The 25,245-nt window shown below is 33.7% G+C and overlaps 3 protein-coding genes across 4 annotated transcripts; 1 reads left to right on the top strand and 2 right to left on the bottom strand.

Annotated features, from left to right (window-relative positions):
• Positions 1–4,195: 4,195 nt before the first annotated feature.
• LOC101264129 (IAA-amino acid hydrolase ILR1-like 3) lies at positions 4,196–8,761 on the top strand. The gene is made up of 5 exons (XM_004241011.5): positions 4,196–5,063; positions 6,961–7,086; positions 7,179–7,493; positions 7,602–7,730; positions 7,976–8,761. Exons 1-5 carry the CDS (start codon positions 4,692–4,694, stop codon positions 8,348–8,350), a joined length of 1,317 nt encoding a protein of 438 aa, XP_004241059.1. The 5' UTR covers positions 4,196–4,691; the 3' UTR covers positions 8,351–8,761.
• Positions 8,762–8,785: 24 nt separating this feature from the next.
• Positions 8,786–16,451, bottom strand: LOC101255599 (eukaryotic translation initiation factor 5B-like). Its single transcript, XM_004241106.5, has 12 exons — positions 16,219–16,451; positions 13,700–15,905; positions 13,505–13,612; positions 13,315–13,418; positions 13,137–13,223; positions 12,939–13,053; positions 12,775–12,840; positions 11,612–11,671; positions 10,147–10,704; positions 9,515–9,634; positions 9,219–9,338; positions 8,786–9,101 (listed from the first exon to the last, which is right to left on the bottom strand). The coding sequence occupies exons 2-12, from the start codon at positions 15,830–15,832 to the stop codon at positions 9,036–9,038; spliced, it is 3,537 nt and encodes a 1,178-aa protein (XP_004241154.1). The 5' UTR covers positions 15,833–15,905; positions 16,219–16,451; the 3' UTR covers positions 8,786–9,035.
• Positions 16,452–20,350: 3,899 nt separating this feature from the next.
• Positions 20,351–24,989, bottom strand: LOC101255304 (DUF21 domain-containing protein At4g14240-like). Of its 2 annotated transcripts, none has more exons than XM_004241105.5 (12): positions 24,490–24,989; positions 24,174–24,334; positions 23,967–24,080; positions 23,572–23,655; positions 23,398–23,469; positions 22,954–23,021; positions 21,900–21,987; positions 21,748–21,821; positions 21,295–21,658; positions 21,162–21,208; positions 20,990–21,071; positions 20,351–20,672 (listed from the first exon to the last, which is right to left on the bottom strand). In XM_004241105.5, exons 1-12 carry the CDS (start codon positions 24,731–24,733, stop codon positions 20,562–20,564), a joined length of 1,509 nt encoding a protein of 502 aa, XP_004241153.1. In that variant the 5' UTR covers positions 24,734–24,989; the 3' UTR covers positions 20,351–20,561. The 2 variants fall into 2 exon arrangements, with proteins under 2 accessions (XP_004241153.1, XP_019070117.1); XM_019214572.3 differs by having other exon boundaries at positions 24,462–24,630.
• Between the last annotated feature and the right edge of the window lie 256 nt (positions 24,990–25,245).

Here is a 25,245-nt window from a genome sequence, read left to right as displayed (position 1 = left end):
TTTTATAGTATGGTAAAAAGTTTTGAAATCTAATTAAGTTACATTCTTTTTTTTAATTAGTGATTAAGTTAATTAGAGTCTAAAATGTAATATTTAAAATTTTTAAACTTTTAAAAGTATTCAAAATAAACCTAATATTTCATTGTGTTTCTTGGGGGAATGAATTATAAGCGATAAAAAAGTTTTGAAATCTTAAAAGAGTAATCCTAGTTTTTATTATTAATTGTAGGTGATAAATTTTTAAAAATAGTCCTCAAATTTTTATTTTTACATTTTCACTTAAAATTAATTAAAATTCTAAATTTCTAAATAGGAAGATCCTCAAATTAGTTTTTTTATCCTCTTCCAATTAGGGTTGTGTATCGGCCAGTTCGGTTCGATTTTAAAGTCTATCGGGTTGGCTTATTGTTATCGGTTTGTAGAGATGCTAAACCGTTATAGAACCATTAAGATATTGGGCTATCGGTTATTTGTTTATCGATTTTTGATCGTTATCGGTTCGGTTATTGGTTTAACCGTTAAGATTTGACACAAAAGAAAAAATATTGAAAATCACTTAAAAACAAGGTGACAAACCAAATAAACCATGCACTTGAGTTCAGAAGTTACATCATGCTAAAAAACAAATACTTTTACATCATAGAATAATCAAGTGTTTGAGACAATCAAAAATAAAAGTAGGAAATTAAACTCTAAGTCGAGGACTTTATATACAAAAAGGTATAAATATAATTATTTAATTTACTATCGGGTTATCGGTTAACCCGTTAAGAAAAAATTTTAAACCGTTAAGAACCGATAACCCGATAACAAAAAAAATCAAATCCGTTATCAAAACCACTAAACCAATAACCCAATACTATAAACTAATAACTTTTTTATCAGTTTGGCTTATCGATTTCGGTTTGGTTTTGAACAGCCCTACTTTCAACTGCCGCTTTTTTCACATTTTCTTTTTGCTTCTAATCTTCATACTGCCTCTTCTTCATCCTCTTCTTTTTCTTCTTTTTGTATTTTTATTGGTGTTGCAACTTATTGTAGATTTCTTATTTGAAGAATTTGAGAAGGGAGAATCTCAAATTTTAATTTAACATGTGATTTGAAAAGGTCTAAAGCTTTAGAAATTACTTCTTAACTGGTAATTTTCAATCATTTTAACAAGTTAATAGTATTGTTTGTGTGTATTATTATTCATTTAAAAATTTGATTTTTGTGTTATTGTTCTTGCCACTAATGTATAATAAATTTCAGCAACTGATATGACTGTTTAAGTAATTTACAACAATTGTTGAATGATGTTGTTGAATAATTATCGTAATTGCTATATCTATTTCAGCACCTGCTGAATAACTTACAACAATTGTGATATTTTAATATAATTTTTGTTATGATCAATTTTTTAGTTTTAAGTTAAAATATTTTTAGATATCTTCAACATCATTAATGGAAGATAAAATAGTACTACCAGATGATTGTAATGATGAATGGGTTGAGTCCAACAATCGTTATATTTGGCGTTGAAAGAGTAAAAAGTTGTCCATGACAATTGCGATGATTTTGCATCGAGATATTGCATATGATGATTTTGCGAATAAAATCATTACTTGTTGTAAATTAATTTATGCGTTGAAAGATATTGTGATCACTATCCTGCATAGTTGTGGTGAAAAGCATTAGACTACTCTTTTTAAGATAAATGATCAACTTAGTTTAAGTACTTATTTGGAAGATGAACCTAGAGGTGTTTTAAGGATCTACATGGTTGAAAGAATGATGGAGAATCATAATTTATGCGCTGACCAACAAGTGTTGAACGGTGAATGTTGTAGGATAAATATGAATATTCCGAATGAAAAGCGTAGAGGTCAAGATACTCTTCCTTCTGAAGTTCGAAATCAAATGCCCATTATTGGTAAAGTTGCTAACAGGCAAGTACTATGAACTTATAAATTTACTTATTTTTAAAGTTTCATTCTTTTTGTACACTTAATTAATTTTTGTTATGGTTGATAATTAATTAACTCAATGCAGTCATGCTCAAGGAAATGGAACAACTTTTACAAAGATATGTCCTTTAAGAATAAAGAAGAATTAGATATTGCATTAAAAATTGCATGTGTAAAAAAATTTAGATTGAAGAAAGTAATTAATTGGTGTTCAGTATATTGTGTCAAACGTGAGCATCATGACTACAAGTGGTGGCTAAGGCGGTGAAAGTTGAAAATTCTGATAGATTTTATATTAAAAAGTATGAAAAGATGCATACATGTGGCTCTAAACATCTTATGAGTCATAATCCACACACCACAACAAAAGTCATTGGAGCATACTTCAAAGATAGATATCATGAATGTAAAGGTCCATCTACAAAAGATTTGAATAACTCTATCTGTATTGAATTGGAATGCAAGGTTAGTAATTGAAAAGTTTGGAGGGATAGCGAGATTGCAAAATCTTTGATAAGAGGGACACATGAACATGTTGATGTGTATATATGCTTAGGACATCAAATTCGGGAAGTAAAACGGCGTTGAAGATTGATGAAAATGACAGGTTCAAGTACTTTTTTATGGCATATGGAGCTTGGATTTTTAGTTTTGCACAAATGAGAAAAGTCATAATTGTTAATGGGACATTTTTGAGAAGTAAATACAGTAGTGTGTTGTTGTCTGTTGTTGCACAAGATGCGGAGAATAATGTTTTTCTGGTTGCGTAGTGGACTCTGAATGTGATGCTTCCTACCGATATTTATTCAAGCAATTGAAAAGTTTTGTACTTGATACTCTTGAATTGTGCATTATCTCTGATAGACATCAAAGTTTTGGAAAGATGGTTTCAATTGTGTTCCCTTCAGCTCATTATGGTTGTTGCATGAGGCACTTAGGAGAAAATATTCGAAATAATTTTCACAATGCTACTGTTGTTCCCCACTTTTATAAGGCGACAAAAACATATAATATTGATATGTTCAATGATCATTTTAATCAGATAAGAGATTTGGTTACACAGGCTGCCACACATCTTGAAAGCGTTGGATTTCATTGATGGAGCAAGGCATTCTTTCTCGGAAATAGGTAAACTACTGAATTGTCACTTATAATTCTTTCCCCAAGTGGCTCGGCATCTTTCATTATTAACAATAAAAATTTTGGGAAATTTACATAAATATTCTATATTTAAAAATATACTTATCACTTATAGGAATAAAAAAAATCACTTGATCACTTTTAATACATTTATAATACACTTTTAATATATATTACAAAAAATAATTATTATTCACATATTTTGATACACTTATAATACAATTTGTCAATTTCTTACCAAACACAATCATATTTTTTTAAACTCAGTTACATTACATATATATTCAGAAATAATTCACTTATGTATTGCAGATTTAACATAATATTGCAATAAATGATAATAAATAAAAATTATCATAAAATTCATAATTATTTATTAAAAGACACCCATCCAAATAATTTTTCCTAAAATTTTGACTTATTATATCTACAGAAGTAAGTTGCCCAATTTACATATAATTGATTTAAGAGTTTTCAAAAATTCAATCCTCATTTAACTTGATTTGCTTCTTTCTTTTATCTATCTCGTTTTATCTTACTCCTTATATTCAAGCTATGTGTATACTTTATAGAAAATTTTTTGGTCTTAATCTCCGGTTCATCCTAAAATCGAGTTAAAGTATATTACAATTTTCTAAATTTTTTTAATGCATATGTGAATTATCTTCTTCAAATTATTTACAAAGTTCTTTGATAAAGCTTTTATAACATGTTGCTAACTTCTTCACTTTTTTCTAGAGATTTGTTGAGAACTTTGATTCTTGAATATAGTACTCTATTTTTTCTTGTACATGAATTATCACTGATATAATATTTTTTTAATCATCAAATACCATATTAATAGATTTAGAGATCAAAACAACTTAACAAATACTTTTTTGGGGGGTCACACATCTCAACAATTACACCAAACTTTGAAATATAAAAAAGGGAAATAAAATAAAAATGAAGTATCTAAAATACAAACAATTGCAAATCCAACAATTATTGAAGTTGTGGGACCTGTTAATAAAACCTTGATACTTTTATTATCACTCTCTTTTTTTCAAAAACTATTGAAATCTCACCACAAAATACATGATTGGGTTTGTTCTACAAAACTGAAAATCAAAATAATGGTAAACATCTTAAACTGAAAATGAAATTATAATTTTTCCATTTAATTAAAAAGAAAAATCTTAAACTGAAAATTACAACTACAGCCGCCGTAAATCTTTAAAATAAAAAATCCAAAAATTGCAGCAAAACAAATATCAAGATATCGATATGGATTTTGGTGCACTAATAGTGCATCCCCTTAACCAGAAATCTCGCGTTTGAGCCTGGACATGGAGAAAATTCTGTTGGAAAAATATCTCCAAATGAGTTATGCCCGAATAAGCATGTACACAACAATCCAAATTTAGTCGAAGCTCCAAATCTGAACTCTGGGTGAAAAAAAAAATTGGGAGAAATAGATACTGTCCGACAGTATCAAAATTGAAGTTCTTATTTTAGATTTTTATTTTTTTTTGTAAAAGTTCGATCTTAAAAGTGAGTTTTGAAGCCAAAATCTCATAAAAGAAGAGCAATAAGGCTGATTACTTCATTCTCTTGTTTGCAGATATGGGTTCATTTTGCATAAACTTGACACTCATATTGGCTTTGCTATCCACTAGTTTTTCGTACAATTCATGGGCTGTAGATGTAGATACAAATTTGGGATCTGAAACTGAGTTACTAACTCGGGAGCTTATGGAATCGGCGAGGCAACCCGAGTTCTTGGATTGGTTGACAAGGACGAGAAGGAGAATCCATGAGTACCCGGAATTGTCTTTTCAGGAATACCAAACGAGTCAATTTATCCGAAATGAGTTGGATTCACTTGGGATCAAGTATTTGTGGCCAGTGGCTAAAACTGGTGTGGTGGGAACTATTGGGTCTGGTGCTCAACCTTGGTTTGGTTTGAGAGCTGACATGGATGCTCTCCCCATTCAGGTTTATTTCTTGCTTTTTGCCTCCATTAGCTAAAACTTAGGTTTATTGTTAGGTTGGGGGTGACAACTATTAGGAAAAGCTAACAACTTATAGTTGTATTGTGTTTCGATAAACATTTGCTGATAGTTTAGGTAAGGAAGTTACAACTCTGTTAGTTCAAGTTTGAAACTCAAAAGTTGAGATACTTTAGATGTGTTTTTGACCCGTCAGTCTTACAGTTATGTTAAAACTCAAAAACAATGAAATGATTATCATATTGTGCATTTCTGACAGTCAAGTCACTATCCAACAATAACATACTGGTATAATCTCACATGTGGGGCTCTGCAGAGTATACGACGTATGCAGACCAAACTTCTAACTTTGTGGGGGTAGAGAGGTTCAAGAAAAAAGAAAGTCAAATCACCATCAAATGATTGGTTATTTGTTAGATAACTGCATTGATGATGGAATTGGGGTAGTAATTGCTTTATTGAACAAGGGGTTAATTATTTGATAGTACCTTTGTTTGTGCAATAAAGATTATTTCAAAATTCTGAATGTTGAAATAACTTTTGATGGGATAGTTTAGGTGAAAAATCTCTCAGAACTCAGAATTAGTTAACTTTGCCTTTTAAGTAGCTTAGGATACTCAAAGTGACTGGGGATATTTTTTCTTTCAAGGAAAGACTTTAATAGTGACGAGTTTTCTCGACACTGTACAGACTTGGAGGGTAAATGATGTCCATCCAGCTGAGCTTTATAGAACAAGTAATGTTATTATTCAACCTCTGAACTCTATGTAGTGATTGAAGAGACACAAATCAGTCTCCTTGTGGTGTACGTGAGGGAGATTTTCAGTTTTCTGTAGTTAGAATTTGGAATGTCTTGCAATGTGCGAACTCTACTTAACATTTAAGGTTTAAACTGTTTGAAAACGTTATGTGCTACATGACTCGGAGAACAGATCGAGTCCACCCTTAAAAAGTTAAACCTGGTCTTCCTTAAAGAAGGTTACACTTATTCTCGTGGTGGAGACCAAACTACTGTATCATTTACTTCAGTGTCTGATACTGTATACCTTCTACTGCTTGAAATTACCATTAGTTTATCGTTTTGACTTCACTTACTATCTTATTGATATGTTTTGTTGTCCTCACCTCCCTCATTTTGAAGCCAATTCCCCAGTCTTGAGCTGCTATGATGTTGACATTGTGGACCTTGTCTTGTTAAAACTGCAATTGAGGAAATTTTAGGACATCTGTATGATGCTTGACTTAGCTTCTATTGGAAGATTCCACCACAAATACACTATATTATCAGTTACTCCCTCCGTTTAAAAAAAATGACCCTGTTTCCTTTATTGTCTGTTTAAAAAAGAAGGACCCCTTCACTTTTTTGGCAGCACTTTAACTTTAATCTTCCACGTGGCATGTTTAAGACCACAAGATTAAAGGGCATTTTGGTACATTTAACATAATTTTAATTTAGAACCACAAGATTAAAAAGTCTTATTTCTTTTCTTAAACTCCGTTCCAAGTCAAACTAGGTCATTCTTTTTGAAACAGAGGGAGTATTTCATACTTATGTACAAGGATAATGGGACATATCAGTGTAACATATTAGGATACAATTAAATCATAGATTTCTTTCACTAGCGGGTTACCAGAGATAGATTCAGATGGGAGGTTGATCGAAGAACTGCAAATTCGAGAGTTGAGAATATGTTTCTGAATTTAACTGTCATAGTTTGGTGAGCATTACTCGAAGTCACACTATGAGAATGGAAAAAGAATTGACCATAAAAGTCGCTCTTGTTTTCATATTTACTCAATCAGTGCTTCGTCAACTATCTGTGCTAAAAACAAGAGTTCCTGTACAATGAGCAGACTAGCTGATTCAAAGTGTGACTTTGAAGGAATTGGTAGATTGGGAGTGCAAAAGCAAGATCGATGGAAAAATGCATGCTTGTGGCCACGATGCTCATGTTACCATGTTACTTGGAGCAGCTAGACTGATACAGAACAGAAGGGACAAGTTAAAGGTAGGAGAAATATTATTATTTCTGATGAATTGAACATGATATCTTAAATTCTCAATAAACTGATTCGGGTAATACTTCACTCTGAACTGAAGGGCACTATTAAGCTTGTCTTCCAACCTGCAGAAGAAGGATATGCTGGTGCCTCATATATGTTAGAAGAAGGAGCTTTAGATGGGTTTCAAGCAATGTTTGGCTTGCATGTCTGGCCATTTATGCCCGTTGGCACTATTGCTTCAAAACCTGGTCCTATTATGGCTGGCTCTAGCAGGTTTACTGTAATAATGCAAGGGAAAGGCGGTCATGCAGCTACACCACATAACACAAGGGATCCAATATTGGCTGTTTCTATGACAGTTCTTGCACTACAGCAACTTGTATCTCGAGAAACTGATCCTTTAGAGCCTAGGGTAGTTGTCGTTTTTCCAAACAGTTAAAATATAGTTTTCCTTTTTGTTCAGAATCCTAAATTCAAGTAGAAATATCTAAAGATTTCTGTTGATTTGGAATACATGCAGGTGCTCACTGTTGCATTTGTAGATGGTGGTCAAGCCGGTAATGTAATCCCCGAAAGTGTAAGGTTTGGTGGCACCTTCCGGTTCATGACATTAGAAGGATATTCCTATCTTAAGCAGAGAATCAAAGAGGTACAGTTAAAATTGTCTAGGGACTATGTCCCTCCTCAAGTTCTGGAGCTTCTCTCTAACTGTAGCTTTAATAAGTTCATCTGAAATATCAGGCAACAGAAGGGTCAACATATAATATGTAAAACTAGTGGTTTACTTTTTCAGAATTTTCCATGTTGCTTACCATATACCAGTTCTCTAGTATCGTTTGCTATAATTAAACGTTATTGTCAACGAGTAACACCAACAATGCTGGCTACTGACAGATAATCGAGACTCAAGCTGGCGTACATCAGTGTTCTGCCACTGTCAATTTCATGGAGGAAATGAGGCCATATCCACCAACTATAAATGACCCCAAGATCTATGATCATAGTAAAAGAGTTGGAGAAATCTTGCTTGGCAATAATAACGTTCAGCATTCCCCAGCTTCGATGGCTGCAGAGGACTTCGGGTTCTATTCCCAGAGGATGGCAACTGCATTCTTTTTCATTGGAACACAAAATAAAACAACCTCATCTTCTGTTAAAGGTTTGCACTCCCCATACTTCACCATTGATGAAGAAGTTCTTCCTGTAGGAGCAGCTCTCCATGCTGCTGTTGCTATATCTTACTTGGATACACATTTGAAGTCGGAGTAACGCAATAGACATTCCCCATTGGTGATTGGTAATTGAACAATCATCTGCTCATAAACGTTGAGATTTGACTCTATTTATTAGCAGAAAAATCTGTAAGCTTGATATCCCTTTCTCCATCAAATGATGTTTTACTTTAGGAACTTTTTAAAATAAGAGGGGCTTCCTCACATGTTAACACCCTCCACATTCAATTTGTAAGCTCTCGGTTAGTATATTTATGTAAGTTTCTCATATGAATTAGGAGTGGCAAATGGGCCGATTGGCGGGTCAAAATAGTCTGAATCAATAGATGGATCTCAAGCCAAGCACTGTCAAATGCTTGTAAATTGAACTAGTAATTACTTGAGGAGTACGCTCATTGTTTTCTGTTGTGCTAATAAAGTGATGCCATATATCTCTTGCCTATTAAAATTGTCATATATATCACTAGTGATCTACTCTGAGAAAATTAAAAGAAATTTATTAGGAAAGCAATAACAAGAATTAGCAAGCCATGAACTCTTAACATACTCATCTCTGAGATTGGCCAACAGTCCCAACACTATCAAAATTCTCAGTGCATTTACATCCTTTATGATTATGAGTCCCAACAAAAGCAGTGTTTCTTGCAATGATGAACTGTTGAGCCCCAACGCAGTGCCACAAAAAGCCAAGCAGTAGCTACTTGAAAGCTTTGCAACGAATCTCACTGTATCTTGAATAAGTTCTTCAATGTTTTAACTAGCCTCCAATCTTCAATAGACAAGTCGTTCTGTAGAATTTCATAGACTCGTCAAGTAAATCTGAACATAAGCCCCAGGGAGAGGGAGTAAGGTTCTAAGGTGCCTGTGTGAAAGGGAGATTCACCATAAAGCTATTTTTTACATACCCGGAAATTGGCCTTGAGGATGTCAATGGATCTTCTCGAGACTTTGCTAACAAGCTCATCTTCGATTTCAAAATGCCTGCCAAACATCTTCTGTTGTTCCTCAGAGTTAGACCCAACTATCTGCAATTTAAGGCACAAGGTGAGTCGTCATATGCATAGAAGAAAATATCCAAGTCAATTTGCTTAGAACTCCTGATGCTGGCAACCAATAAAACTGATAATATCTTAAACATTACCACATTGTACATACAAGAGACATACAGACAATTGCAGATAGATATCAACCAGCTTCATACCTTAATGGCCACCCTCTGGCCTTTCTTGGCAGAGTCAACAGGCCTATGGTTGTTCTGGATGGACGCAATCCGACCAATATCAATGAATTCCCTCTGTGGAATACATATTGGAGTCCCGACCTATTCAAATTAAGCTCATTACCACATGGAATACAACATTAACAAGCATCTACAAATGAAGATTGATCAAAGAGCACTACTAACGCCAACAAAGAAATGAAATACGGAGGTGCGAGGGAGAACATTATTGCAATGCCACTAGAAAGGGTGGAGGGGGAGAGAGAGAGAATTAAGAAAATGACAACGTTAGAACTAGTATTCAAAAGCACTAACACAACATAGAAGAAAATCTGACAGTCCCCTTAAAATTAAAGATCTCTTAGCCAAAATAAAGTGGAAACCCATAGTTTTGACATACAAAATCAAGGTATAAAAGGACTATTAGGATGTGCCCAAAACATTTTGAAAGAGAACACCGTAACAATAAGAATATATAACAATCACATAATTACCACATTTAATAGAAAAAGTAATTTTCCCAAATGCAATTCAGAGAATGTGTTTTTTTGTTTGTTTGTGTGTTTGGTGAACAGATTCGATGAATCATGACATAAAGAAGCAATAGTTAATACCTTGGCAATGCCCTCAAGAACATCAACTCCTACGACAATTGGATCCTTCTTGTTGTACACATGGTTAGGTACAATCTTGAGAGAACAGGGGAAGACTGCTTCTTCAGCAACTTCCTTCTTTTTTTCTTCCTTGAGATTATCAATATAGGCCTTAAATTGATCGAATAGGTGATAAATAATATCAGCAATAAAAATTTTGACACCAGCCTCATCTGCAAGTTCTCGAGCTTCTTGTGTCACTTTCACGTCAAAGGCCAAGATTATTGCATACTCTTTCTTCTTCTCAAGCATGACAATTGCTTTCATGACATCTTTTTTGTGCACAGGGCCGATGCCAATTCCACTGACAGGTATTCTTACTTCGTCAGTCTTCAAGAACTCCAGCAAAGCTTCCAATGATCCAAGCGTAGAAGCTTGAACATGAACTCCCTCCCCACTTTTATCAATCCTGCTCATCACCGACCTCATATCTTCCATAGCTGCTTCTTTGACATTCTCCACGTCATCATCGGGCCCCACAACATATAAACTAGTGCCAGCAATTGCATGCTCAAGCCCCTGTACAAAATGAAAGAACCAAGGAGCAGAAGGGGGTTATTCCTTCACCACGCGACTTCTAGGGTAACGTACAACAATAACAAAGTATCATGGTGGAGCATGATGGCATCATGCATCAACACAAAAACTTATCAAAACACAACAAGAAGGTGAAAAAAAACAAAATCAACAAGAATTCCTATTTAGTGGGGCACTAGTTGGTCTTCAATGTCAAATTTCACTTGACTAACAAATCAGACACAAGAAAACTGAGCTTTGTCAAAATAAGGAGATTTCAAGTACAATCAGGTATTTATCAGACATATTTCAAAAAAACCCAACACAGAAAAATGAACATCCAGGACAATAATGAAAAATAAAGGCAATCTCTGCCCTAACCAGGATAACTTTTTCATGGAAAAAAGAAACCCAGCAGAAAGGGAAGAGGCTCCATCCATGATCCACCTACCGATTTACTGCAATTTACAACGCATCCTACGATTCCCTGTAAAGTTGCTTCAGAATTAAGCAATCCCCTTACCTCCCTGATTGGATCCAAAGTGCCCTCAAACTCAAGTAAGAAATCATATTGGAGAACCTCAGTGTCCCACGACGAGATATGGACAAAAGAACTCCAAGATAAGCTGCCTGGACTACAATAGACAATCAAAAAATGCTTTCTTCTTAAGGATGAACTGAATGGAAACGTCGCACAAATAATTCAATGTACTCGTCACAGTCATCGAAGATGAGTTGGATGTTAAGGAAAGTGGATCCTTCAAATTGAAGACAGAAGTAATGCTGAGCGAGTAAACAGTACATATTCTGTTCCAAATCACAGACATTGTTTTATGCAAACCAACCAAGAAAAAAGAAAACATTTCAAGGGTCTAAGCGTGACAAAAATACATGAACACACAGACGTTACCTGAGCATTAATCTTTATACTCTGTGCAGCCTTGATTTCTTTATGATGCAGATATGATCCCTGAATAAAAATATTACCAGAAAATAAAATCAATCATCACTTCATATGAAAATTAAACATCATGAGAATAATTTCATTCTTTAGTTTTTTAAAGTTCTGTTCACTAAAAAGTAGTGCTGAAAAGCAATTCTGAAAGTTTAAACCGAATAAGTGGATCTGACAATTGAGGACAAAGAAAGGTAACAAGGGCTGTTGGAGTTGGGAAAATAAATCTGACACCGTAGGTAAGCTTTTGTCTACCCTTTTCTATGAGAACTTTAAAGTGCAACTCCAAGTTCTGCAAATATGGCAGCAATTTTAACTTTTGAGGCACTTTAGCTCAAACAACCAAACCCATGAAAGTATCCAGGTTTATGAACACATTTATACAACTCAAAATCAACAGACCATAACCAGTACTTCGCAAGCCCTTCCACCAATTGGGGAGTAGAGAAAAAAGAAACAATGAGTACAGAAAAAACAAGACTCGTTGTACGTTTTTAGTGATTAAAAGTTAAAATAGCGACTATGAAGTCAACATGCCAGACAGCCATATCTCTTACTTGAGCTAAACCATCTGCAAGTCAACGTTCTACTTTTCATTTGCCATATCTTGCAATAGAGGATCACAATTAGTTTGGCACCAAGAAGATCTTAGATACCAAGTCAAGATATTACGAGCATGAACTCTATATCAGGTATACTAGACAAAGAGAAGTTGTGATGAAAATATCTACTGTTTTAAACATCTTCGAACCAGTTTTCACAATTAAAACACAAAACTTCTTTTTTTTCTTTAATGACAACAATTAAAGCTCAACACTTCCACCACCATTACTATGTGGACAGAACACATAGGTCAAGCAAAACAAACAAAAGAGATCACGTTGCATAGAAAAAGACCTAACTGTCTCCACTCTCCATCAAAAAAACCAAATCCCGATATTCTTTAAAAAAACCATTCCCCAGCAGCCACCATCCATTTTTTTTTCCGCTTTCTTTTAATAGTTGAAACGCGACAAACTGCTTAATCATCTATTGATTGCATTGTATAACGAGTTGAATTCCGGTAAAGTATCTCTACTCTCAAGGTAATCAAATGAGAATGCATCAAGAACACATACCTTTATTCGAAGTTCCTTCATTGGGTGAGGTGTCAATAACGCACGGATTGAGGTGACAATAGGGTCCTACACACAAAACAAGATGGAGAAAGAAAATGTTGAACATCAGACGTTCACATTACCCTAGGAATCTTACCACACCTATAAGAACAATAAAAGCTTGCCTGCATGCCACACACTATTATTTGGTCACCTTCATGGAGTATACCATTGATCAATACCACATCAATGGTTGTCCCGTGACCTTCAATAGCCTTAACCTCCAAAACAGTACACTGCCAGAGAATAACAACAATTAATCATAACATATTCCCCGTCTCCATGTAAGTAAAGTGGCGGTGGTATGTGAAATCATACTTGGGACTTCACTGCTGTAGGTAAGTCTATCAACCATCGTCTTTTGAGTCCATTGGACCAGTAATAGCAATAAATCAGGAATACCTTCACCGCTGTCAGAGTACACAGTAACGCTTAGCTAAAATCAACTGCAGTAGAGCATAACCCAACAAAAGAAAAATATCAGAAAGAATACACACACACCTGATTGCACTAGTTGGTATAATGCTAAAAGTATCCTTCCCCATTTCTTTGTTTTTATAGTATAATTCTGTATTTATACCCTGTTCCTTGAACTGGGTTACGATCTGCAACAAATGAATGAACGATTGATGATATGAGGACGCACAAAAAGAGGAAACTCTTAATTGAGACATCAGAGGTTATAAATGACCTGAGTAAGCCTGGTATTAAATTCAAACTGAACATCTTTGGACTGTTGCTTCATTGCCTTCACAATAGGTGCATTGCGGCACACTTTCCATCCATAAAGCCTATCTATCTGCATAAGTAAAACAAAATAAGAACTATATAAAAAAAAAATATTACCAAAGTTCAAAATAAAATATCGAACCCTAATAAACCTCACCTTGTTCAGAGCAACAACAAATTCTGTATTCCTCATCTTTAGAAGATTAAGCGACTCGATAGTCTGCGGTTCTAACCCATGCGTAATGTCCACAACCAAAATTGCAATATCACATAAACCTGAACCCCGAGAACGCAAATTAGTGAATGATTCATGGCCAGGTGTGTCTATGACCAACAATCCAGGCACCTTCAGCTTGGCATCAGCTTTTAGTTCCTTTGTTCTCTCCCTTATATTCTCAGCTGGAAAATAAGTTGCACCTATCTGCTGTGTAATCCCTCCAGCTTCACCTTCTTGGACATTAGTGCCTCGTATGCAGTCAAGAAGCTTGGTTTTACCAGTATCAACATGACCCATGATACAGCAAATAGGAGACCGGAGGCTGTCTTCACTCTTGCTTGAAGAAGCACCAGATTTTTCTGTTCCTTGCCCTGAAACCATAACCTCAGGCTCCCTCTTATTACTCCCATCATTCTTAGTGACAGCTGGTACACTTGCAACCGCTTTCTGAGTAGGAATTACAGACTTGGCAGCAAGAGGTCCTGTATCACTCACAACGGACCTTGCAGCTTTCTTAATGATAGGTTGGGGATCTGAATCTAGCTCTTCGTCTTCAAACACACTCTTTCCTGGAAGTTTGAGATCGGCATCATCCCAACTTCTCGCATCCCACTCCTCCTCATCTTCCTCTTCTTCAACTCTGTTTTCTTCAGCATCAGCTACTTCTGACTTCTCCTCTACACTTACCAAATTGATATCCTTGTCCTTCTCAGTTTCCAAGGACTCAACCTCAGAGACAATTTCCTGCTGATTTTCTTGCACTTCTGTACTTCCAACAGACTCTTCCTTGGCTTTGCCATTAACCCAAGCTTGCGCCTTTGATTTCTTTGATTGGTAAATAGGTCGTTTGGTTGCATCTTTTCTACTCTCCTCAGTTGAATGTGGCAAAGCCCCGCCACTAGCAAGAAATTGATTTCTCATTGCTTCTAATCTTCGAGCTTCTTCCTTTTGCTTTCCAGTAAGCAATTTTCCTTCAAGTTTCTTCTTCAAGAGCTTTTCCTTCTCCCTCTCTTTTTTCAAGTGTTTTTTCTCCTCTACAAGTCTTTTTAGTTCCTCCAGTCGAAGGTGTTCTTCTTCTTCCTTCCGTAATCTTTCCTCTTCTTCCTTCTTCTTGCTTTCTTCAGCTTCCTTCATTTTTTTAAGTCTCTCTTGTATCTCCCTAACCTGCTTCGACTGCTTTTTCTCTGCCAATTTTCCTTTGGTATCATTCTTTGTTGCTTCCTGTTTTTCCTCCATCTCAGAGACCGCTGCTGCCGCTGTAGCTGCCTTTTTCTTTTTCTCCTTCTCCTTCTTCTTTTTCTTCTTCTTTGCAGCAGCAGACTCCACAACTTCTTCCTCAACTACTTCTCTTTCCCCTGTATCATCTCCTAATTGAGACTGTTGTTGACTTTTCTCCTCTCGTGGAAGAGACGAATGAGCAGGTTGAGCAGGAGCAGTGATTGTTGACCCTTCACCAAGCTCTGCCAGAACGTTTGAAGCATGCCCACCCTTTTTTTTCTTAGTTTTGTTCTTTGAAGTTTCCAACACATCTGCTGTCTGCTTTTTGCCTATATTATCATCAGCATCTTCCCGATTAACCCCTAGGCTACAATGGTCTTGATCAGCGACATTGGTTGAATCATTTCCGTATGCAGTGTCCATAGATGCACTTCTGTTCTTTTTCTTGGATGACTTCTTTTTACCTGAAAAAATATTTCCTGGTGCATCATCTTCTTCAATTGTCTCTGCATTCGCATCATTTTCTTCGTCAAGAAGTGCAGTACTAAAAGAAATTCCACTACTCCTACCTGTAAAGGCAACTGTGGACTTCTCAGATACCTGCCCAGATTCGTTATCCTCATCATCAATGGCGTGAAATACAGCCCTGGATTTCTTACCTCTCTTCTCACTAATCTCTGGTACTAACTCAGCTTTGTCTTCCAGAACCACTGTCTCTTCAGACAATTCTGTCCCAACAGAGCAATCACCATCATCTATCACCCAATTCTTCCTCTTCGACTTTCCTCCACCACCACCACCCTGCTTGGAAGATTCAAAACTCTCTTTTTCACGCACAGGCTTCTTTCTCCCCATTGAATTCTACTTGTTTCAACTTATGTTATCCAAGAACAATTCAAACAAGATCAAATCTCCAAATCCCTGATTCCTAATTAACAAAAAGATATATCCAACAACAGTTCATCAGAAGACTAGCCAATATTGACACCAAACAAAGTAGTTAAGTAGCAAGTTACTAAATAAATCCCCAATTGTAACAGACCAATATATCAATTCAATCAATAAACCTCCACCCCAGTAATTGGACTTCAAAACATCACAAAAACTCATGATTATACATTAAATAAACATATATCATCATACACACACATATACCAATATTTTCCAGTAAAACCAAAGAAAAATTGGAAAAAAAATTAATTTTTTTTCTCTTAAATAACAACAAAAGCATATTGATTTACCTAAAATCGAGCGAATGATGAAAAAATACTGATACGAATACGTGTTTCAGCAATAGGTGTATGTGCATGTTGAGATTATACTAAAACTGAGAAGATTTTTCAGTGAATTTGATTCGTTTGGTTGAACTTCTGAAGAGAAGTAAGAGGAATACTGAACCAAAATTGGAAATTTTTATGTATATATAGAAAGTGAAGTTGAGAAAATTGTTAGGGTTCTGTTTTAGCGAAAATTTAAAAAATGTTAATATTTTGACATTTTAATAGGACTCATCATCAATATTTTTAATATTTAATAAAAATATTTAAAAAATGTTAAAAACATAAAGGAGAAATTAAAGGGAGAGAAAAATATTTAAAAAATAATTGATTAAAAGTATTATCAGTTACAAAAATTCAAAAATAAAGAACTAATTGATAATTTATCAAAATACTGAAATTATAATTTATCTTTGTAAATGTCTGAATTATGAAGTTATTTGGCTGTTATATTAAAGTTATAAAGTTTATGTTATGTATCTCATTTTAAGAAATTTTCCAGTATGCAGAATACAATACTCATATAAATATATATTCATGATATAGATATTCATCCATCTTAGGTATGTATTTTATTTTGCTTATTTCCAATATCACTTTGTATACCAAATAGTTTTTATTTAGATTTGATTCGAATTAATCCTAATGTATATCATAAAGTTTGTATTTAGATTTGATTTTGTATTCGTCTGAATGTATACCATGAATTTTTATATTTATATTTTGATTTCGTATTCATTCTCAACTATAAATAGCCAAAATACAGTTTATTTATGTATTCATCCTAATTGCATCAGTCAAATAGTTCTGTATTTTATTTTGCTCATTATATGTTTATATCAACTAGTTTATCTTTGATTTCGTATTCATTCACAATTTTAAATAATCAAAATATAGGTCTGTACTTAGATTATCATTTTGTAAAAATAAATTTGACTACAAACTACACAACATTCAAAATACTTTCAAATACTTTTGTGAAACAACTCAATGCCTAAATGCTAATGTGGATTCTACTAAATTTAATATATAAAAACAAATCATAAAAAAAGATCGACAAAAATTATTTTAAATACTAAAAATCTGAAATACATAAATATTTGATAAGTATATTAATAAACTCACATAAAAATTTTAAAAAATAACGGAAAATCCTCAATACATACAATCCGAAAATTTAACATAATGTGTGATTTTGAAAACAAATTCTCACAAAATAAATTATGAATTTAAAAAAATACCTTTATCAATTGAGAGATTTCTTGATTTATTGATAGATCTGAATAAATTATTACGAACTTGAATAATTAGTTCTTTTTCGACAATGAGAGAGAATAATAGTAAAATTTTGATGAAAGAAAAAAAATGAATAATGGGGATGATGATAATTGAAAAATTGATGAAAGATGAAAAATAAATTTAATGGTACTAAAGCATAGAAAGAATTGTAAATGAATAATGGATGTAGAATTTGATTCTAAGTTGAACTGTTTTGAAAAATAATATTTGAATAAAAATGACTTTCTAAAATATTGACATTTTAATATTTTCAATAATTATTTTAAAACATAGATATTTTTACTAATTAAGTTAGAAATTGTGGCTAGTTTACTAATTTTTCGTTTGTTTGGGAATATGCGACTATTTTCAGAAGTAGCCTACTTTTGCACACTATTGTTGTTGGAAAATAGCCGAATTTTCAGTACTAGTACAAAAAATAGCCGTTTCGAAACTCGGATTCCCAAGGGCTAACACTTTTATTGGTTACTTATTGTTTAAAAAAAACATTTTTATTTGTTCATTTTTGTCCAAAAAATAATTCGTTATTTTCTCTAACATTGAATACTTATTTTATAAATTATTTTTTAAGACCTAATTATATGTTCACTTTTGAATTAACATCTATTAACAAATTGACATAATGATTTTACTATTTTACCCCTATTTATGAAAATGGTGAATTAAAAATTTAAGTTTTTGAAAAACATACTTTTTTCAAAGTAATTGATTGAGGGTATAACAGCTAAATTTCTTTTGTCATTTTTTCATTTATCAAAATGGACAAGTAATTGAGGATAACTATAAAAGAAAAAATGACAAATAATTAGGGACGAAGAGAGTACCTACATAAATAATTATTTTCTAGTGGGTCAAAGTCTAACAATGAAAAGTTAATATAAATCATGGGAAAAAGGTCTGATATACCCCTCAACTTTGTCATTTAGAGCTGATATACCCCTCGTTATAAAAGTGGCTTATATATACCCCTACTTGTAAACAAATGGCTCACATATACCCTTTTCCTCTAACGGAAATGAAAAAAAAAATTTAATCTAAATTTTTATTTTTTTTTCTAAAAAATATAATCTCATATGAATAAATTTAATCCTCGTCAAACATATTTTTTTGACCTTTTTTGTTTCAATGACTAATTTATAATTATTATTTTGATAATCAAATTTATTTATGTTTCTCTAATATTCTTGTAAAACTTATTGTAGATGACCAAATTTTTTCTTCGAATACGAAATTAAATTACAATACACACAAAAGAAATAGTTTAATTTTTTATTCTTTAAACTAAGGAATGAAAGAAAAAAAAATAAAATAAGAATAAGAAATTCAAATAATTATAATAAAAGAAGTCAAAAAATAATTTATGTATGAAAAAAATTAAAATATATCTTGAACTTTGATAGAAGAATCATATATACCCCTAAATGATTTTTTTAAAAAAAAATTAGAAGCAATAAATATAAATTTAAAACTAATTTTTTAACTTCCGTTAAATGAAGGCTATATGTGAGTCATTTTGTAACGGCTGAGGTATATGTGAGCCGTTTGTATAACAGTAAGGGCATATATGAGTCACTTTTATAACGATGGGTATATCAGCTCCAAATGACAAAGTTGAGGGGTATATCAGACCCTTTTCCCATAAATCATTAAAGATGTTGGGACAAAAAAAAAACATCTTTGAATTTCAATTTTTCTAGCATAAGAGTCATCAAACTCTTTGTAATTTTGAAATTCACGAATATTTCCTACTCCCTCCGTCTCATATTATTTGATCATTTTTCTAAAAATAGTCATCTCATATTAGTTGTTCACTATAGTTACTTCTTGTTGAAAGAGTCTTATTTTTTTGTAAAATTTCTAAGAAGATTTTAAAGGGTGAATAAGTAAAATTATTATTTTATTTATGATTTCATAAGCCTAACAAAAAGAAAAATGGAGAGCAATTTTTCCAGTTGAAAATTCCTGAAATTCAAAAATGTTTACTGAATTTTTCCCTGAAACAAAAAAAAAAAAAAAAGAAGAAGAAAAGAAGTTCATATATCAAAAGCATGCAAAAATCAAGCAATATTTCAAAATCCTTGAATAAAACAGGCTATACAGAAGTCATTATTGTACTTCATTAGTAAACATATTATCAAAAACATTATTCAGACTCATTGAGCAATAACAGATTCACTGTTCTGATTCCCTCAACTCAATCGCCAATTGGTGTTTGAAGTAATACTTGAAACATAAAACATTATATCCAACTTTGATCAGTATTTTATTCTACCAAAATGTTATTATGGGAAACGATTCAACAGTATGCCGGAGACATCAAAAAGGCTGGCAAATCGGCGTTCACCCAGCTCATTCTCGATTTCCTGGATTTCTAGTGAAATTTGAGAAAGCCTTTCTGAAATTGCAAGAGCTGCCATCATAATAATTTTTCTTTTATTTTAGAGCTTTTGATGATTTATAGTACAATAGTAATGTTTTGGGGTCTTTCTCTATATCCACTAAAATTCTCTAAAATATTTTTGTTCTCTCCAGAAAGCATCATGGCGGCGTTATAACTCATATCAAGATAAGAAAACTGAACTTAACTCAACCTCAAAAGTTAGCTTGGAATATTGTCTAAGTTTATATAAACAAACCAGAAAATCACCGAGGTAGGACTCTAGTTTACTCTAACGCCCCTTCACGCCCAGGTCCAACTAAGTGTTTACCAAGAGTCCAAGTAGGTACGAATTTGACGATACTATGTTACTGACCAAGGTATTCTAGGAGAATTACAACGATTGAAATATAAGAGAGGTTAACAAATAAAATAGATATCTAAATCCCTAGAAATCAACTATGAATATTATATACAAGGAAACTTATAACTTTATGATTCTCTAACAACAAGAGGCCAAAGTTTTACAGAGAAGAATATGTTGTATATGCACTAACAAAACTATACATAGACTTCGTTATTTTCACTCTCAACATCACTGAGACTCTGAGATTACCTAACTAACAACTCTTTATCTCTTCTTCTCAAGAAGAGGCTCTCCGAGACTCCCTTGCGTCCTCCTTGATATGGAAGTGTCCTCGCCCGACTTCTTCAGGTTTTGTCCTTCCTTGCTTTGCACTCCCTGTGGAGTCCAATTAGAAACATCACTGATTTGGTCTCTAGCAGCTTTTAGTGAACAAGACGAAACAGAAAACTCAATTCACTAATGCAGCAAAAACATAGAACTCTCCTCTCCCATCAATATTTTAGAACAATCACAATGTAATGATCTAATCATACTATGCACTTGAAATCACAAAGTATACCGTTAACTATCAGATGATGCCACACAACGGATATATTTTCTTGCAACTACGTGTATAGAAATTATTGTGTTGACATTTTCAAAAATATTTCTATAATATATCAATGAATATAGTATAAAGTATGTGCACTTACGGTTCCCTTTTGGGCTGTTAACCTCCGGATTGATGGAGCTCGTGCCACTGATGAAGCTGCTGCTGCCGCAGCCACACGTATCCTGTTAGATTTTGGAAAAAGTTACAACCTGCTCTTCAACAATAGTTACTATATTGAGTAGGTGAAATTAAGTTGTCCAGCTCTCACCCACCTCTTATGTACATCAACATACTCATCAGTCTCGTCTACTATTTCCTCCTGCACCAATGATGGGAATTTACATCTGTTACAGTCAGATGTGTAAAAGAGGTACGTACAAAAACTAGAAGAACCCCAAAGATCACCTGTAAAAGTTCTTCAAAAACATCCTCCAAAGTAATAATACCTATTACTTCAGCATCCTCGATATCATCTGACCACTCAGGAACTCCATTTGTCACTGCATCAGCAGATGTTGGAGGTGTTACTACCGGTACTGTAGTCTTCTCGATGTCAACGACACACTCTGTCTTTTCACCCTTTGCCGTCAAATGAGGGGTAACTACATGAGGATTTTCACCAGCAACTGTGCTATCATCAGATTTCTCTTCATCAAGTACCAAGGGAGGTTTATTGTTTTTCCCTTTAAGCTTCACTACTGCAGCCATATGACTGCTACCCTTTTGGAACTCGTTTAGTATATCATATAGTGGCATATCAGCTGGAACTCTACAAAGAATTCAAGGAAAACAAGGTTTAGAACTTACTGATCAACACATGCATAGAAAAAAAGAAATGGAGTATTAAAAAGTCAATACCGTGGAATTCTGCGGATAGAAACAGCACTAACTGGTGTCTCAGTTTCTGGACGTACGGTAAGAAGACTTTTTACCTAAAATGATATTGAATCTATCAATTTCAACGGAATATCAAGATTACAAGTGTTCTGGAGGAGAGATCCAAAACTCACCAATAGAAGTCCAATAATATTCTTTGGACTACCTGAGTAGACTGGAACTCGGCTATGACCCCGAGCAATAATTTTACCCATTGCCTCCCTATGGGGCACAGAAAATCAGTTAGTCAACAACTGTAATTCATCTGGAGAATATTTCTAAGGTTAATATCCAAGAAATAGAGCTTCTTTCAGTTTACATGCATGGTCCATAAAGAATTTGAGAAGCAAAAACAAAATTAGAGCTTATTATACCAAGCAATTATTCGTGTATAATGAGGTAAGCCTTGCCAGGAATCTCACAAATAATAAATGACGGCACAAATATTTATACTGTATAAGTTCTGTAAGGATTAAGGATCTATCAAGAAGGTAGTACACCATATAGCTCATTTGAAAGAGTTCTTTTCTTTCTTTTCTTTTTTCTTGCGAAAGAGAATAAAAAATGGTGGTTGTAGCCCATAGGTCACACCTAAGGTTCAATTGGCAAGAGCAAGCCTTTAATTCAAATACTATGCAGTCCCATCCAAAGGAACAGGAAAGTTACGGAAAACATGAAGGAAAAGTTCCTCATTAAATATGGTTCAATACATATTAACCATAATATCACATGCCTGCATGCTGTGACCATTCAATTTGAAGATTCAAACATGATTATGTTACTGTTCAAAAATTTCATTGCAAGACTCCGACGGAGTAGTTCTGTCAGCTGAAATATTTTTTACCTTCAGCTATAGAACTAATAAAAATCTTTCTACAAGAAATTAACTATCAGCTGAACTTTGGCAGCCTAGCAAAAAAAATAACATAACTTTTTTATTGATAAGTCAAAGTTAGTAATTATCAGTCACTAGATCAACATAAGTTGCAGTCATGTTGGAAAAGAGAAAAAACAGTTAAACACTAGTTAGTCCAACACTGTAAGTTAAGCAAAGATTGTGTGCAGATATTTGATATCATGCCTTGGAACTAATGACTTCAGGATCAAAGAAGCTTTGCAGGACTTGAAGAAGAGAAAACTGGGCTTGAATAGTACAAAAGCTTGGAAGAATAATGGTACCACACTTACCAGTCCAGCTTTGAATTGACATCCAAAGAAAACGTTGACTCAATGGGTGTCATGGCCTCCTCAGCAGTCTATCAACATCCCAAAAGCCAAACAAAAGAGAGCACAGTCATCACTCTAACATCACAAGTTTATCAAATTCAAAAAATAGGAGAAAAGAGTCAATTAGGTAGTTCTTATCGAGTCAACTTATCCCACAAAAGAAAGGGCCAAGAGTAAGTACAATAGATAGGTCTGCCTTGAACCAAGAATTTCAGGATATTGATAAGTCAGAGCAAAAGATTCTAAATGACAAAAAAAACTTATCTTCTCATGATCTGGTCAATTTTCACATCTACAAGGAATTCAATTAGGAACAACGAATGTTTAAAAACCAAAGCGTTATTAATTGATAAACCTGGGGTCTGGAGAAGCATGGCTATGATAAGACTGCTTCAGTGTCCATACCTTCTCAGTTAAATCTAATGCTCCACTTATGATTGTTGTTTCATCATGTGTAAGTTCACCTCCCTTTCCAGCCTGCAGAACTTTCCCATTAAAAAGAAGCTAAAGGAATTAGAAGTAACAAACTACTAGCTCTACAGTCATATCAGTACTGAAAATTAAGGATACAACACTGACCTCTTGACTATGGATAGAAACAAGAGCTTTTAACTGAGCTCGTCTAAATAGTACTTCATGATGTCCTAATACGCAGTCTAGCATCTGAAATGCAGACCATCACAACACAATTTTGTAAGAGCTTAAAAGAACTTCACCATTAGTCAAGAGATGCACAAAAACAGAAGAACAAAGCTTCTCGGGTTACATATTTATTGATAAAGAGATTTCAATTCTTATCAGCTAAGAGTATTCTAAGGCTTCAACAAGAACTCAGAATCCATGATGCTTAAATTACAATACTCCTTTAAAGTGAAGAATGCATATGTTTGCCATCATTCATTGACTATTACTTTTAGGTACTTAGGATATACGTCCGACTTTGTCTTTAATTACTTCAAAACTACAATGATTACCTTCCCTATGGGAAACGCAATTGGGTAGCATATGACCATCAGAACACGAACAAGCCAAACAAAATTTGCACCCACCGCAAGTCCATACCTGGTACATATTGCTTGAGGAATAACCTGCAAAACCAAAATAGGAGGAAGATAAGATCATCACACAAGGTCTTAAATGTGGAGATCTTGATTGAATTAAAGTCAAGTGGTTCAATTTACCTCTCCAAATGCCAAGACAAAAGTCACCGATAGTATAACGGCCACATATTGATTGAACATTTTGTCCAGGTATAAGGGTAAGGCCTCCATTGCAGCAGCATTACATAGAAGTAAGGTCACCAGAAGCTGGTGTTGCTTCTGAACAACCGGAAGTATTACAGCTGAAAAGATGAACATTTCATTAAAGGTAGAAGTTATGCTTTGCTACTGATCAAAAGAAACACACAAACTCAAAGCTATTTCTACTTGAGATTCCAGAAACTAATTCACACAAAGCAAAGTGCAGACCTGAATTCACACAAAGCAAAGTGCAGACCTGCTTGCTTTTTCTCAGCGGGTGTTCCACTTTGCTGAAGGATCTCAAGCTCGACGATTCCCAAAGACATGAGACCCAATGTTAATCCGGACATAATTCCGGCGAAAAGTACCAAAAAACATGAAAATCCGGCATAGATGAACCATGTTACTGTGCCAAATGCTACTTCTGCTTCAATTGAATTATTGGGATCTCTCATTGCCATTCGAACTACTGCCACTGCATTCATCAAATTCTGCATCATTGTGTTTTTTTGCTACTGATTCTTCTTGTTCAAACTAGAACCTTCTTTCTTTTTTTTCTTTTCTTTCTACCTATCCAAGTTCCAATTTATATCTCGTAGTGAAATGTTATATAAAAAATTGAAAATAATTAAACATACATTAAAATTACAATCAAAATTTGAAAAATTTCACCTATATATTGAAACAGAGAAATAAAGACGGTGGAACTTGGACGACGGTCCCTTTCAGTTTCTATTTTGGTATACAGTACGGAAAACACTTTTGATCACCCAAAAGAATAATCCTATACTCCCTTCGTTTTTAGTATTATCCCATTCATTTTTATTTGTTAACTATAAAAATTTAAATTAAATTAATATTTTATAATGGATCTTTTTGTTATATTGATATGAACATTTAAATTTTTTATTTAAAAAATTAATATAATCTAATTTAATTTTAAAATAAATCAAATTAATTTTTTTAAAAATACAATATGACAAATAAAAGTGAACGAAGGTAGTAATTTTTT

Source organism: Solanum lycopersicum, chromosome 6, assembly GCF_036512215.1.
Source record: "Solanum lycopersicum chromosome 6, SLM_r2.1".
Classification (NCBI taxonomy): domain Eukaryota; kingdom Viridiplantae; phylum Streptophyta; class Magnoliopsida; order Solanales; family Solanaceae; genus Solanum; species Solanum lycopersicum.
Note: the sequence above shows the minus strand (reverse complement) of the source record. Positions and strands in the feature narration are given on the sequence as shown.